At 38.7% G+C, this 16,677-nt stretch overlaps 1 protein-coding gene across 2 annotated transcripts in view; it reads right to left on the bottom strand.

Moving 5' to 3' along the window:
• Nucleotides 1-395: 395 nt before the first annotated feature.
• The window catches only part of LINGO2 (leucine rich repeat and Ig domain containing 2), a 213,490-nt gene continuing 197,208 nt past the window's right edge, over nucleotides 396-16,677 (bottom strand). For both annotated transcript variants that reach the window (XM_061468771.1, XM_061468772.1), the window contains one exon: nucleotides 396-9,017. In XM_061468771.1, coding sequence (XP_061324755.1) covers nucleotides 7,161-9,017 — 1,857 coding nt within the window. In that variant the 3' untranslated portion in view covers nucleotides 396-7,160. The remainder of the gene's footprint in view (nucleotides 9,018-16,677) is intronic.

The following is a 16,677-nucleotide window of genomic DNA, read 5'->3' as shown; positions in this document are numbered from 1 at the left end:
GTGAATAGATCAAAAATACCTGTTGGAATCTGCTCTTTCTGACTGTCCTGGTTTACAATCTCAGCTCAAGAGTTTTGGGTCTGAGGAGATTACCTGCTTTGAAGACTTGGCACTAAAGACCTTGGGTCTGGTGCTGAGAAAACTGTATTTTTGTCATCTTAGTTTCTTCCACTACCCGTTGGAAGAAAAGCAATGAGCTACAATAGGAGAAACAATGTATATTTTCTTCACTTTTAGCAGTAAATTTTGCCACTCCACGGAATTATTTATTCATGTTTCATTTTGGATAAGTATGATACACATCATGACATAAGCCCTAAAGTAACTTTTAAAATGACATTCAGGACAACTGTCTTGACAAACAAAGCTTTTTTTTTTTTTTTTCAATTTTCTTCCCCCTCCCCCCATTATATTAGCATATTTTGCTCAAACATGAAGCAAACTTATGGACAAACCCAACATGTCGTGTGCTTCATGGATCATAACAGCAAGACTGTTTCATTTCCCATCCATACTTATGATCATATATATTAAAATAAATTACAACACATTTTTTTCTGGTTAACCTTGTCACCTTTTAAAAACAATATACACTTAATACTTGAAATAAGAAAAGAACAAAACAAATCTAATTACTTTTTTTTTTCCACACACAAACATATACATATGAACTACATGTGCTTGCAAATAGATTTCAATAAGTGTGATGATATTTTGATATATATGCACTATGGCATTCCCTCCCTAAACAATGAGAGACTTGCTATCATATGTACTTGCCCAGAAGCCAGCTTTCTACTGTATGGCTGTAAGCTCACCAGATTAGGGTTGTCATTTACTTTCTTCTTACACAGTGCCCACTGTAATGAAGGAAAAGTGTCATTTAATTTTATGTATCAAAATGGAGTAAGTGAATTCTTCATGAAACAATCATATTTTGTTTTCTGAAAGATCGATATTATTAACATGTATACAAGTTGACAACCATCTTCACAGCTGCCTTGAAATTTCAAGCCACTGTTCTTGGCTTGTGTGTGAGGAGATAATGTTGTTGCCTTGCAAATGCCACACATAGAAATAGGCAGACTTCTTTAAGGTTACACATTTTCTTTTCCTTTTGCTTTTTTTTTTTTTCTTTTCTTCTTCCCAGAATCTACATTTTCACATTCTCCAGCTCAGTAAGCAGTGGTAAATATTAAAGCAATCTAGAATAGAAAGTATGACACAAGGTGAGAAACAACTAAAATGTAAGTTCTGCTTGTTTTCCATTATAGCCTTACTTAGTAGAAAGCAAAAAACCTAGATTTGTTTATCAAATTTCTAGTGTAACAAAGGAGTAAGAGAATGGTGTCAAGAGGATTTCTCCTGATGCATATTACCTGACTACGTTCTTAGTCTCTTGCTTCAAGACTTCTGCTTCATGATAATTTTGGTTCCATTTTGTACTCTTTTGTACCCCTCTATGATCTATTTGAATATGGATATTCTTAATTTTAAGTGGAAGTAATGTGGAACATTTTCTTGACTATTCCAGCTCTTTCCTTCTTCCACTGAGGCTATAAATACAGATTTTTGTTTCCAGCTGGCCTTATATCCAACCACCTGCTTCTAGTTAAAAAAGAAAAAACGACTAAGACTCATTCAACCTGCAGATTGCTTTTGGCTTGTAGCTATCTCAGTAGCAGCAGGCTCACAGAAGTTGGTATATTTTATTTGCAGGAGAAGGTTTACCCAAGCTTTGTCTTCTTTTTTTTATTTCTATTTTTTGGCTTGAAGAGGATTTAAGATCCTGCTTTGAGGTCTAGATTCCAAAAGCCATGTGAATATGCAGTGAAACTAAACTGAATCCAGAAATCTTTTAGCATCACAGTCATTTGAAACTGAGAAAGGAAGAGGGCAGAGCTAGAGAAAGAAAAAGGGAGCATGTATCACTGAACCAACTGGCTGCGATTCTTCTAAGCTGCCAAGGGAAATTGAGTTTGTAATTCTTATTACAGGTGATAGAAACAGGGCATCCAAATTGCTTAGCTAACTTGAGAAATCTTATTGTTTCAGGGATTCTCCAGCAATCAGGCACTTTACCTTTTCCAAATGTGCTCCTTTAACTCCTTTAGGCACAATTAACTTTTAAATTACTGGATGAAAGTTTTCTTACTTTATTTTAGCACAGTCACCTAGGATACTGAAATGGGGTTAGAAAGCATGTGTCCCACATATTGTCTTATGGCAAAACTACAAATGAGCTGCAGCAGTCTGCCATTTCCAAGACACTGCTGATGCACTGGTTATTTTATTTGAGAAGACCAGAGTTACAGTTCATGGAGGAGGGACAGCCTGACTATGTGCTTCTTTCCCTGCTACTCCATGTCAAGCCACACTGGGAGCTGAAAGGACAGGAATAGACAGCAGTCGTCATGCTACCCTCAGGTAGTACTAAAATCATTAAGGGGAAAAAGGTAATTAGCAAACTGGCCAGAATAGGTTTCCTCTTCCTCACTTCTTCCTGGATGTTTCATTGCTGGGGATGGAGGTGAAACTGTAGCGTATTACACAAATGTTGCCCCCTTTGAAGAAAAATGTATAAAGATTTTCCATTTTATTACTGGCTAAGGACCCTTTTTTCACAGGATGCAGTAGCAGATGAGGCAAAATAACTGTATGACAGCAGTTTCTTGGCTGTCTTTGCTAGAAGCTGCTGTTATCCTTGGGCATCCAGAAACTGCTTTCACTACTGGATTTGAACAATGATTTGCCTTTTCATGGGTTAAATGTGTGCTTCAGGCATTCACACATCCTGAATGTTTTTTGGGAAAAGTCCAGTATCTAGGACAGACATATAGGCAGGGTGTAGGAAACTCTATTTCAACATAACTTTGGTGTGATTCAGTCGCAACATGGCATACATTCCAAAGTTTCTCCACACAATTTTTTTTCTCCTATCAAAAGGTTTAAAAGATTTTCCATTAAATATTCATGCTGAGTTCTTACTGTGTCTCTTATGCTTCAACTACAATTTGTGGTGTGCAGGATGTAATGTGGTTTTCTTTCTTAATTTTCTTTTTGATAGTATAATTGTTACCATCGTAGGTGGTGCAATACCATGATGCAAGAAATAAGGAAAAAAAGACAGCTACTGTTCACGTAATAAAGGAAAACTTGAATGAGTGACAATAACATCAACTTAATTAAAAAAAAAAATTGTTTAAAGAAATATCTAGTGGCATCAGCTTGTATCAACAATTCTATAGGGGGCTCAAAGTCTCCTGCCTGATCTCAATTGTACCTGGAGCTGTTGACCCTGTTGGCACCATGAGGGTGCAAAGGGTGCATGAATGGTGAGGGAAGGGGAAATAGAGGGTAAACGCAGTCTCCTAGTCTGAATCCAACTGAGCTGATGTTGTGGACTAAGCATTTCTGAAAAGAATGCTGCCAATTAATAACAGAGGAAGAAGGGTGGGGAGGGGGGAAGAGAACCAGCTCAAAACCTAAAAATAAGGCTGAGGTGGGGCACTACTTAGTCTTAGTTCATTTTACACTATTGCAAAATCTTTTCTTAATACATTGCTACAGGGTCCTCTTCAGGTCACTCAAGGGGAATCTGAGCACTTGTACATCCATTCATTATGAGAGAGGAGTACCAGCCTGTGGAAGTGACCATCAAAATGTATTTGTGGGAGGTTCTTTTACAGAAATTATTGACTAGTTTACTGTGGTACCTGCTTTCTCAAGTCACTCTGGTGGTTTTGACATTTTCAGATTTTTCCTTTTCTGCAGAACTATTGCTGCGCCTTAGAGTCTCACTGCACTGACTCCCCAGAGAGTTCAGCCTTGGTCTTGTGCCAGCATGGGGGCCAGACAATATGCATGTCAGAGGTAAGGAAATACACTTCATTCCCTTTTTTAGTGGCAGATATGCACTGTCCACCTGTCTCATTGTATGATAGTGCATCCATGTGGGTCAGATGCCTCCTCACAGCCCAGTCCTTTTTTCCTTTTGCAGTAAGATAAACTGTGGTGTCTCTTTGATCTCTAGCAGAAAAGAAATGACTCCTTCAAGAGGCAGAGTAGGCATTCAGCCACCCTGTTCTTAAAAGAACTGTCACAAAGGTGCTTATATAGGTCTGACCCTGATGCTGTACTCCTTATTCATCCAAAACAGCCACAGTAAGCACGTGTCCCACAAACACATACAAAGAAGACTATGTGGAGCAAGATAAAAGCTTGTCTCTGAGTCTTGCTGTTCTCCCTTCTGTTAAGAGATGCCATATGCCTTGCCAAGTCCATGGTGAAATAAATAGGCTACAAAAAGTAGAACATTGCTAGAGGCAGGAAGCAAACACTGATTCTTAAAAAACGAATACTGACTGAACTCAAGGCGATACACACAATGCTGACAGCTCTGCAAGGTGGTGCTCAGCAAGAGCAAGCGCTGATTTTCATTACCAGCACACATTTCACAGAAGTAACTAAGCACACAGCTGCTCAGGAAACCTTGCAGTGCACTAACAATGCAATCACTTTTTAGAGTCATTCTAAGGGAATAGGGGAATTCAGCAATTCATAATTAATCCTAAAAGCACATTTTTTGATATTTCTTTTGAGATTTATTTTTTTAATTGTGTCATTTAATATGAATCAATCAGCTGCAACTGTCTAGAATTTTGACGAATTTTTGCTTCTAACATTGATTTCAACATTTAACATGAAGTGACTGTGGGGGCAATAGATTACTGTTAAAAAAAAATGACAATTACAAGGGAAAGGCACATGCAAATGTCTTCAATGGGCAGTTCAGAAACACTTTGTTTTATCCCCATTTGTTTCTTTAACTGCCCATATTAAGGTACACTAGAATTTTGGACTTCAGTGCGGTGGTTACTATATCAGCAAAAATAATTTCCCTGGTGTTAGAATTTAGGCAGGGGTTATTCCTTTGTATTAATGTTCTACAAATTGTCATAGAACAAAGAGGATTAGTCTCAAGCATCTCCATAAATCTCCAACTAAGTAGTTCAGAGCATTAAAAAAAAAAAAAGCAGCAAGAAAACTCACTTCTAAATTTAAAACCAGCTAAAGTGAAGAAAATTCTAACAACCCTTGCATTCTTCTTAGTCTGGCGACCTAAAAGGGAGCAGTGATGCAACCACAGATCAACCACTAAGAAAAGAGATTCTCAAAACTGCCTAGCCTTGGGTCCTACAGCTATGTCAGGGGTACACCAGGGAAGCACAGCTAGATTTTACTTTTGGCACGTTGCCCTTTATAGGAGTGGGAGATTTTTATCCTGCTTAGAAAATCTCTGCCAAAGATTGTGGATACTGATTTTATAAAAGTCTACACCCCATTATAGATCAGCCTGACTTTGGTTTCAAAGTGCTGAAATTTAATTTTAAGATTGGATGCAGGTTCTGAAACCACATTAATCTGAATGTTCTGTCTTATAATATTTTCATATTAATTTTGGCTAAACGTACATAGTCATTATCATCCTTGTTCCAAATTATGTCAAACAATATCTACAAATTGTATTTGTTATCAGTCACTTAGCAACAAACCTATGGCTCATAATTGCTGGAAAATTGAGAGGTGGCTGAATAACTCTCTATCTTCCCATTACTGAGAATTTCAAAGTAAGATCAGTAGTATCAACGATAAAGAATAAAGTTTCAGTTCTGAGCCTTTTGAGATTTGTTTTGAGACATAAAACAAACTAAAAAGGTTACTTCTACTGAACTAACATTCCACTTCTGTCTTCCCTCCATTAAAAAGCTTTCTAAAACCTGGAAAAACTTGCCCCTCTTCCTCTAAGATACTGCCCCTGAAAGAAACATAACCACATAGTTATTAAAATGGCATCAAGAACAGCTAAGTAAGTAATCTGTTCTTGGAAATTAGTTTTGTGTTTATCTGTTATCTACAAATATACAAGATGAGAATGACTGTGGCTAGAGGTTCATTTATCTGGCAGTATGCTAGCCTTTTTGAGGCTATCATGTTTTAAAAGATTATTTTAGCTTTATGATCCCTGTATTATGCATGGACAACCATAGTTTACTTGGCATTGGAGAAGAGTTCGTTCCTAGTAGCAGAGGATTTGTATGTTTTAGTTTACTTTTAGAAATAGTAAGACAATCATATTTCCCAAGGATTATGTAAAATGCTTTTTTTTTTCTTTTTGTCAAGTATACGTTAACATTTTAGCAGTGGCTTTGAAATTAAAATCAGGACTAACAAAAACAGCTCTCTCTCTTCAAGGTAGAACTCAGCTCCTCTATGCCAGAAATGTCTAGTGGGTTGCCTTCCCTGGGTGGGATCCAGGGCTCTGTTACAGTAAACTGGTCCAGTGTGATATCACAGATATAAAAAATATTCCATTCTGTATCAAAACTAGGCACATGCCTTATATTTATATGAAGAGAAGATCAACAGAGCTGAACATCTTTCCTCTCAACTATTCATCTCTGGCCTTCTACATGAGGAGAAAAATATGTTATTTCTAATTGGTAACTGCAAGAGTCTAATTTGGGTTAGATGGTATTTAAAAGGAAGGTGACATCACACTCGGGTCAGTATTGGTGGATATCTAAAAGCATAACCTCTCATTTGTATTGCTTTAAAATGTACACAGTATAGATGTAGATTAAAAAACAAACAAACAAAAAACAAAAAAAAAACTACCAATTTTTTGTGGCGTAGAACCAACTAGAAGGGGTGATGAAAGATTTTATCAAATGAGATCTATAGATACAAATTTCACTGTAGAGTATGTTTTAGACAAATGTGTCTTTTTCCTTAAGTATGTAAATCCTACACTGTAGGCTTTTTTTTTGTTTTTTTTTTTTCTTTTATTTTTGTAGTGGTAGAAAATGTTGAACAATTGTCCATGAGCATGAGCCAGTGGTTCATTGCTGATATCCCCAGAATGCCAATATTTGCAATGCAAACAGTTAGTACAATTTCCCAGTTCTATGAAAGGCCCTGACATATCTGCCTCAAGGTCTGGAGGCTCTGCTGTATAACCACAAATAGTCTTTCCATTTTCATGTAACCTTTTGATACAGTGACAGCTGCATTAAGCTGCATCTGCCTAGCAATTCCACATGCCAGGCTGGTTTAATTGGTTTTAATGCCACAGAAAAAGCACTGCTAGCAAAATACCATCAAATCATTTTCATATTGAACCTCCGTGGTCCAGTAACCTCCCCTTCAATCACAGCACCATTGTTTTTGCGAGGGACATACTCAAGGTCAATGCTGGTTTTGTGTTTGCCTTTCCCTCGGCTCCACACAAAAAGAAGGAGGAAACAAAATAAAACCACTCCAAGGAATGTGAAACAGCCCATAGCTGTTGACACCAATATTGTCTTAAGGTCCAGAGAGAAGGTGTTTGCATTAGTTCCATTGGAACTTGTGTCATTGGAGTCTGTCATATACATGGGGGTCCTGTTGGCGTAAAGGAAACGGTCTGAGGTAAACCCCTTTACCATAAGGGAAGCCGAATAGGTGTCATTCCCAGCTGCGTTACTTGCAATACAAACATAGATCCCAGTGTCCTGGTCTTGAGCAAATCGGATCTCCAGGGTGCCATCTCCTAACACAGTGGCTCTTCCGTTAGATTTAGCTGTGATCAGCCTCCGACGTGGGGTAACCCAGGATATGGTAGGTTGCGGATCCCCGTCAGCGTTGCACATCAACTGCACTGTCTGCCCTTCTTCCACTACCAGGTACTGCAACTTCTTGTCTTGTATCTTGGGCTTCTTGCAGGTGAAGTAAAAGGAAAGAGCTGTGCTGTGAAAGTCTTTGAATGACCTCTCTTTGACACTGTCTGGGCCAGCACACATTGGTGGCTGGCTGCCAAACTGCAAAGTGGGTTGCCTTTGTAAAATCCAAAGGAGACGGCAGTCACAGGCTAGAGGGTTGTTGTTAATGCAGAGGACCTCAAGGCTTTTAGGAGAATGGAATACATTCTCTTCTAGGGTTTCTAGCAGGTTTTGGGACACATTAAGCACGCGCAAGAATCGGAGCCCTTGGAAAGCATGTGATTCAATGGTACGTAGCTGGGCCCCCACCATGTGGAGTTCCTGCAGGCGCACTAAATCTGAAAGCATGCCTGCTTCAATGGTGCTGATAGGATTGTAAGAGAGGTTTAGATGCGTCAGGTAAACCAGATGTTTAAAAGCAGAGTAAGGTACTGCAGACAGGTTGGTGTTGGTGATAGAAAGAGAAGTGAGGTTGAGACCATACAGACTGTTGGCAGGTAGCATGTCCAGGAGGGGCCAGGCCTCTATCTCTAGGTTTTTCAGGCGAAAAAGTCTTTTAAAGGCATATGCCGGCAAAGAGTTAATGTTGAGCTGTTTCAGATGCAGACTGATAAGATTGTGGAGGTGAGAAAGAGCTTCTGTTGGTACAGCTGTGAGGTTGCATCTTTCCAGGGTGAGCTGCTCCAGGCTAAGCAGTCCACTAAAGGCCCTGTGTGATATATAAACCAAATCATTGTCCCCAACCTCCAGGGATTTCAGGTTATGTAGATCTTGGAACATGTAGTCAAGCAAAATGACAATCTTGTTTTCACTTATATCAAGCTTTGTTAAGTTTGACAACCCAGTGAACACCCCAAGGGGGACCAGCTTCAGACGGTTTCCTTTCAGCCTCAAGGAGCGCAAGTTGAAGAGGTTGTTAAAGGCTCCAGGCTCCACATTAGCGACTATATTGTCACTGAGGTCAATCTCCTCCAGCAAAGGGTACGATGTGAATTCCTCAGGGTTGACAGTCTTCAGTCGGTTCTTGCTGAGGTCCAAGATTTTGGTCTCAATGGGAATGCCCTCTGGGATGGACATCAGACGCCGTCGGTGACAGCTGACAGACTTGTTCTGTGCTGAGCATTCACAGCGGGCTGGGCAGCCTATGGTGTTGCCTGTGAAGACTAGCAGCACAGCCAGACCCAAGAAAGGCTGCCAGCATGATACAGCTGTGTGATGCATGACTCCACTGATCCGGTCTAACCCTCCGTCACGGGCCTGTGGGGATAAGGATGGGAAAGGGGAGAAGTTAAATCTGCAGCTAAAGGAGATCTCTGCCAGTTTTACAGAACCATTTCAAAGCAGGCACATGTGTTTTCACTAGAACCAAAACAACAAAACCTATTGTGAATGGCGAGAGCAACAAAAAAACAGATTTTTCCTTACTATCACCAGGCTTGTTGAAGGATCTGTTTATCCAGCGTTTCCCCTCCAGATGTAAGAGGAGATAAAACAGCTTTTCCTACTGCAAAAACTAAAGGAGGCTTTTCTCACTCTCCTAGAACTAAAGCAGAGATAAACACCATACACTGTACAAATAGGACTAATCATGTTTATGGAAGGTTTACGGCATTGGGCCTCTGTAAGGTGGTATGAAACTAGGTTTTTTTGCCTTCCTATTCACAACAGCATCTTAAGGCAAACCTTAATGATGTATTATCTTCAAGAAAAGGAGCTCCTTTAACAATGAAAAGATTCCTTTTAACATTTATTGCATACATTATAGCTATAAATAGATGGAGCTTGTTCGCACATACATGTACACAATGGCTCAGATGAGGAAGGAAGAACTCCTGCATCTCTAATTACAATTTGCATTAAGGACAAATTAATTCTTTGCTTTTACTGCACATAGAGATTTTACATGATTTTTAGAACCAAACACCCGAGAAGGTTTTATAGAATATATCTTTGTACTTCCAAGACATGGAAACTAACTCTGAGGGACAAAAATAGCAAGACAAGATGAGCTGGCTGTGTTTAAGCAGCACAGTGTCCAAAGAAGCACAAAAGATTCCATGGAAATCGCAGTTAGTAAGAGATATATTCATTCTCACCTTCAGGTTAAAACGAGGATAGCAGAAGACACGATAACCTCTATAAAATTAACTATGCTTCTCCAAAGGTGCTACTTCACAGGTTTAGTCACCAAAGGCAAGGACTCTTTCAATGGAGGTGACTAAATGAAGACACTCAATAACCCATTTCAAAAGAAGGAAAAAAAGAAAAAAAAGAATACTGAAGGTGCTCATCAAAGGAGGGTGTGTCTGAGACACTTGGAGAGTAAGTCATGCTGCAAGCAAGGACTGGGGGAAGTGCCTTAACTCCTGTGGTACAGCCAACTGCATGAGGCCATGGGCTAGTACTGGGAGTCAGGCTTCATAGCATTTATAAAACCTAAAAGCCAGCTCAGGCCTTGTGAGATCTCTTCCTAACTGGTTAATTTGAGCTTCATTTTAGCGGTATTTGTACAATTATTTACATAACTCTTGCCTGCAACTTCCTTTCAGGTCTGGAGAGATGAGTATCACCCAGCTGGTCCTACACACAATGACAAAATTAGCCAGTGCCTAGGCATTCGCTGCCTGACCTGCATCTTTCTCCTTTGAGAATCATCTGGCTATCACTTAAGAATTTTTCAACTTAATTTTGAGTCAAGTTTTGTTTGTCTGTGTGCAGTCACGTGGATTGTTTATCATGAAAGAAATCCCCCTGTACACACAGAAGGATTCACAGATTTAAACAAATATGGTATAACTAAATTAGTGCTGCAAACAGACAGGTATATTAGCAAATAAGCTGTCTGAAACACATAAAAATAATATTGAGTAAAACCTTAGACTGATGAAGAAGAAACTCCGACTAGTAACTGCTGCAACAGCACCACACTCCTCTCACAAACAGCTTGGGATGTGATAACATATAAGTCATCCTGTCTGAGGGAGGAGGGCTGTCCTCTGAGATTGTGGATGATAAGAAGGGTGGGGATTCAACATGTGAGAAAAATAGTAGGTACTTGGATCTGCTTATGTTACCGTATCATTAACAATTCTCAACAGAAACTGTGTGGTTCGGATGGACTAAGTAATGAACAGCTGTTGTGCTTTGACTGTTAAAAACTTAATTGGGTGGACAAGAAATTATCTTGGAGCTTCGTAGAAATAGTGTTCTCTGATTGACCATAGATGAATGGTGCTCATATTACTCCTCTCGTTACTGTGGAAGAATATAACCCTTGACTGATGCAGCTTCTTCTATCTACTCTAATGCTTCTATGCAGAGACTACTACGAGGCAAATTGCATGCTGTTTTTGTGATGTAGTCTGGGGACCTGGATGAAGGCTATGCTTTATTATGCTACCTATAAAAGCACATTTCAACTTTGTCCTAGAAGGATAACCTGCTGAGATTCGTTTAGTTTTCCCCTTAAGTTGTAGTCTTGCAAGTAACTATTGCTAGTTATGTCCAGCTGTGACAAAAGTTTTCAGAGATAAACTTCACTTCATTAGGCACTAAGTTAAAACTAGAAATCTATAGGGGTCTGTGAGCTAGGTGTTTGCAATGAATTCAGATCAAAGGGGCTTTCGAGCTCCCTGATCAGAGCTCAGTCTGTGAGATTAGCGCTTTCATACTGATACTTCTAGCACACAGAGAATTAATTTCCTATCTTACTCACCTAACGTATGAAACACAAAGTAAACAGGTTCAGTGGAAGACAAGCACCCCTGGAGTGCTCATTTTAGACACCAAAAATATGAAATGCTTTTTGCAGCTATCCAAGCCAGCTGGTATCTAAAACTTTTGAGGAGTATGAAGTAGAGGATGGACAGTATAAAAGATGATAAAAGAATTTTATTTTTACTGTGGCTGGAATAAATAAAGCACTTCAAGCATTAACAGTTGCCTTCTGCAAGACCACGTGCACACAAATGAGGACTGATTATGCATTTATCTGTAAGAGTGCATGCATGTTTGTATATGCAGGCAAACAAGAGTCAGAACTGAGATTTTAACTGGAGTAAATTACACATCAATAAAGAAAAATATATATTCAATCACAAGTCAGGAAAACAAAGATTACTTGGATCAATAAGTATAGGTTAGAAAAAAAATATAAATTAAAGGGATAATTTAAATTTACATTGACCTAGATAATAATTCAATACTTCATGGTAACCACATCTGAGACTATACCCTTAGCGTTGAACTGCTTTGTGCAAAATGAATTTATCTTCATTATGCTAAGAATGTAATCTTACCTTATTGTACAAATAATAAATGAAAGATAAAAAGGTCTAGCAAAGCAAATATGGGCAAATTAAAGATTTCTGACTCTTTGCAGGACAAGATGAATGTTGGAAGAAGCTGATAGTGAACTTTGACCAACTATTGCAGATGTTTCATTTAGAATTTGACAAATGTGATGTGGTATTTTCAAAACATTTCTTTAGACTTCTGGGATGTTAATTAATTGGCAACCTCATTGGCACTGTGCTGAACTGTCAGTGCTACTGTTCAACATGGCATCTTTCATTCATGCTTAAACAACCAGCACTACATACTTCATCTTTTGCCAGTATAGGAATTCCCTCTAAATGTCTACAGGATTACCCCATTATCCTTCTTTGCATCCCTCTGTACAACTTTTCTTCACTGTGATGCATACAAGAAAGTAAAGTACAGTGCATGCATACAAGTATATATATATATACATATGTGTAAGCTAAAAGTATCATCTTTTTGCCCTGTGATTGTTCTACCTTTTGTACTGTGGAGTACTTCTATAAAATTATGGCTTGTTAGCACAAAATTTCTAAGTATATACTAAATAATTATGCACTGGCAATTTTCATATGCTTGGAAGTGACTATGAGAACATGTAAAATTTTCCTGAACTTTGAGGTATTACATTTTGATACACTATGGACAATGAAATATACCATGGTATTCCTTATTAAAAAATAAAATTAGCTAACTACCTCCTTATCTGTCTTTCTCTGCTTCTGTTTCTTCAGTCCAAAGTCAAGAGTCAAGTTACTGTTAGCTGATGCTCCTTTTCAACACAGGACCTCAGTAAAAGTTCAGCCATACAATTAAGAAAGCTCATTAAAGTTATTAGTTAATACTTCCATGTGATCTCACCCAAACTAGCCATCTCTGCTGCTTTGAAATGCAAATCATTTTTCACAAAGTTCTGTGGCTTTGAATGCACCCATCAATACTTTACAAGAATGTGTATATACCATACCCCATAGCTTTTAATTTGAAGAGCTATAATAAAGAATAAATACAAAGTAACCTGATTATCCCTCAGAATGTGGTACAATTCTGAGTATCATGCCATGCCAAAGTGGTATTGTATCATTTCTCCCTCTCCCCCTGACTAATATTGAAGCCTTTACAGTTAAAAGATGGAATGCATTTAACCAGGCTCCACCTGATGTTCCAGTACCACAGGGGACCAGGCTTTGGACAGAAAAGATGAGTCAGAAGATCTGTTTCTGTCGTTAGCTGCATGTTTGACCCTCCAACTTCATAGTTTGATCTCACCTTCTCCCATCCCCCTCTCCCCTCACCCTTTCTCCCAGCCTTTAGGTCAACAAAAAATCCAGTGGATCATACCAGAAATCAAAATTTTTCATATGTTGAGGTCACTTAACACATTCTCTTATAAGATTCACTTTTTTTACTCACAAACTTATCTTTCAGCTACCTACCACAATGATTTGGAAGACCAGATGATCTGGCTTCCCTGCACTCTTCTCTGATGCTGGACCTGACCAGGTAAGGGAAGGGAGGGTGAGGAGTCCCTCCTGCTGAACTGCACCAAGGTGGCAATTGTGGCAAGTTTTGCCCAGAGGATGAATGTGAACAGGCTGGCACTATGACAAACTGAGATGGTTTTACGGACAGCCAAAAAGAAACACAAAAATGTTAGACACTTATGAATGCTCTTACAGTGAGACATAATGCCACAAAAAGGATGAGTGAAATCCTGACTGTGGCATTTTCTGACAAGACTGTGTAACCCTGACATTCTTCCTATCATTCTTCCAATGTAAGAGCCAATGTGTAGCAAAGGCTTTGTATTACCAGGTCTTGTGCCAGGAAATTATCTAAGCTTGGAGTATGGATCCCAGGTTGTATCACAAGCCTGCCTATACACTCTCCAAAGGAGGATTTTTTTTTAAATCAGAGCTTCTCAAAAATGATTCAAGTAAACTCTGGTGGGCTAACTTCCCTGCCTCTTTAATCAAGTTATTTTGCTTATGCAGAGAGTTTGTTCTTCTTCCCTTCATGGATCTCTTAAACATCTCAGTGTTTAAATAAAGTGCAAAACACTAAGTAGCAGTCTATCTGCATTCCAGTAATTAATAGATTACATGAAACCTTGAATAGCAACTGCAGCAGCAACAAGAAACACAAGTCTGACAATTCATTGAATTGGAAACAAAGTTTTGATTCAATTTTTCTGCAGTCCTGGCTTCATTCTCTACTAAGTCCTAAGGAAAAGCTTCATGGGCTAACAACAGCCCAGAAACTACAGGCATGTTACAATTTTTTTTTTTTTTCCTTTCTTTTTTCAGAAGAAACAGTATTTGTTTTCAACAGTACCCTGGTTATACTTAAGACTGAGACCCAGACCTGTCTGCCATTATTACAGACAGAAATAAACAATCAAAAAACCAAAACCAAGCAAACCCAAACAACCCCCCACCCCCCCAAAAAAAACCAACCCATGAAAAGCTAAACAAAACAAGAAAACAAAATCCAACAACCAGAGGAACCTTTTGAAAGGCTTTCCAACTATTATTGTAAGACCGGTTAAGATCTTTGCACCAGGTGTTATAAAACTAGACAAGTTGGTACAGTTTTTTTCTCCAAATGCTTAGATTATTGTTCAAATGAAAGTGAAAGAAGAAGAGAAGCAGGTGTGCCAAATAACAGAAGGTAAGAAAATTATAATGATAAATTCATGTGATTATACAAATTACCCATACAAGGCTTAGAAATACAGACCGTCTGAAATTAAGCAAAGTAATGAATCCACCAGTACACATTCTGTTCTTAACCCAATGTTTTTAAGATTGATTTACCAATTTATTGCAGTTGTCACAGACGAAATTTGAAGGAAAAGAAAATAAACCTTAAGGATTAGCTCACAAGAGATAATTTATGCATAAATGACAGGAAAAGAAAGTGAAAATATTTGCAAGAATTGTACACAAAAATGACACTGATAGTAAATTGAAGGGGAAGAAGTTTACAGAAAACGTATATGACCTGTTACATGAAGGGGTGTAGAAGAGATTTGAGGTAAAGTAAAACTCAGATTTTTTTGCATATGTTAATGATATAAGTCAACCATTCAGGCAAGGTAAATCTACTATCATAACCACACAACTGATTGCCTTATAAAATTTGCAAATATTTCCAGAGAAACAGCTTTTGACAAAGAATTATTAGTTGAATAAATAATACTACTGCGCTTAGTGTATCTTTTCTGTCATCTATTCCTTCCAAATGCAGAATCAAAATTTTGAAAGGTATGACTGCTTATGCCAAATTGTTCACTCATCTTTAGTAAACAGGATCTCTACTTTACTGGTGAAAAGTGATGTCACTAATCGCTAAATATTCAGTGGCAAAAAAGAAGAATAACACTCTTAGGACAAATATGGATGTGTTGATGCACCTGAACACGGTAACACAATAATGAAGAAAGATACAGACTTATGTCTCTGAAAACAGTGCAGCTTCTTGGTAGTTTGATGTTGAGGCTGCTTAGTAATGGAAGAACACCCAACTGTTGTATCTAAACTCCATACCTACACTTGCTTCTAAGTATATCTGCATGGTAGTTCACTGTGCTATGTGTGACTTCAAAATGATGCATACTATATTAAAAGAGTCCACATTTTTCTGAAGTTGCTTTAACCCTAACTAATACTAAGCAAAAATTCATCAAGCTCTGATTCACTGATGGTTCTTGAAAGATTTTAATATTCTAGATACTGAGAATGACTTATCACAGGGGATGAAATGTAGTTACCGTAGTATAGGAGGGAAAACCATACAACAGAAAGGAAAGATCTAAAGCTCTTGGAGAAAGTGTAATTCATAAGAATAAATTCCTTTTTTAAGTTAGGATTCATTATTTCAAAGCAGACCTTGTGTTTCATAGTGTACCTAGGCAGGTGAACCATATAAAACCTCTGCTGCCATGAACAGGACATTGAACAAGAGGATGTTAAATACCATACTTGCTTTTCATAGATGCACTAATTAATGCAGTCTGAATAAATTAACTCAAAACTAAATCAGTAGGAAGGCCAACTGCATTAGAATTATAGAATAGTTAGGGTTAGAAAGGACCTTAAGATCATCTAGTTCCAACCCCCCTGCCATGGGCAGGGACACCTCACACTAAACCATATCACCCAAGGGTTCATCCAACCTGGCCTTGAACACTGCCAGGGATGGAGCATTCACAACCTCCCTGGGCAACCCATTCCAGTGCCTCACCACCCTTACTGTAAAGAATTTCTTCCTTATATCCGACCTAAACCTCCCCTGTTTAAGTTTTAACCCATTACCCCCTGTCCTGTCACTCCAGTCCCTAATGAAGAGTCCCTCCCCAGCATCCCTATAGGCCCCCTTCAGATACTGGAAGGCTGCTCTGAGGTCCCCATGCAGCCTTCTCTTCTCCAGTCTGAACAGCCCCAACTTTCTCAGCCTGTCTTCATACAGGAGGTGCTCCAGTCCCCTGATCATCCTCGTGGCCCTCCTCTGGACTTGTTCCAACAGTTCCATGTCTTTTTTATGTTGAGGACACCAGAACTGCACACAGTACTCCAGGTGAGGTCTCACGAGAGCA

This window comes from Pezoporus flaviventris, unplaced genomic scaffold (assembly GCF_033815535.1).
Source record: "Pezoporus flaviventris isolate CSIRO_AGI_PZ_B2104156 unplaced genomic scaffold, CSIRO_AGI_Pfla_v1 ptg000050l, whole genome shotgun sequence".
In the NCBI taxonomy this organism is placed as follows: Eukaryota; Metazoa; Chordata; class Aves; order Psittaciformes; family Psittacidae; genus Pezoporus; species Pezoporus flaviventris.
This window is presented reverse-complemented; position numbering and strand designations above follow the sequence as displayed.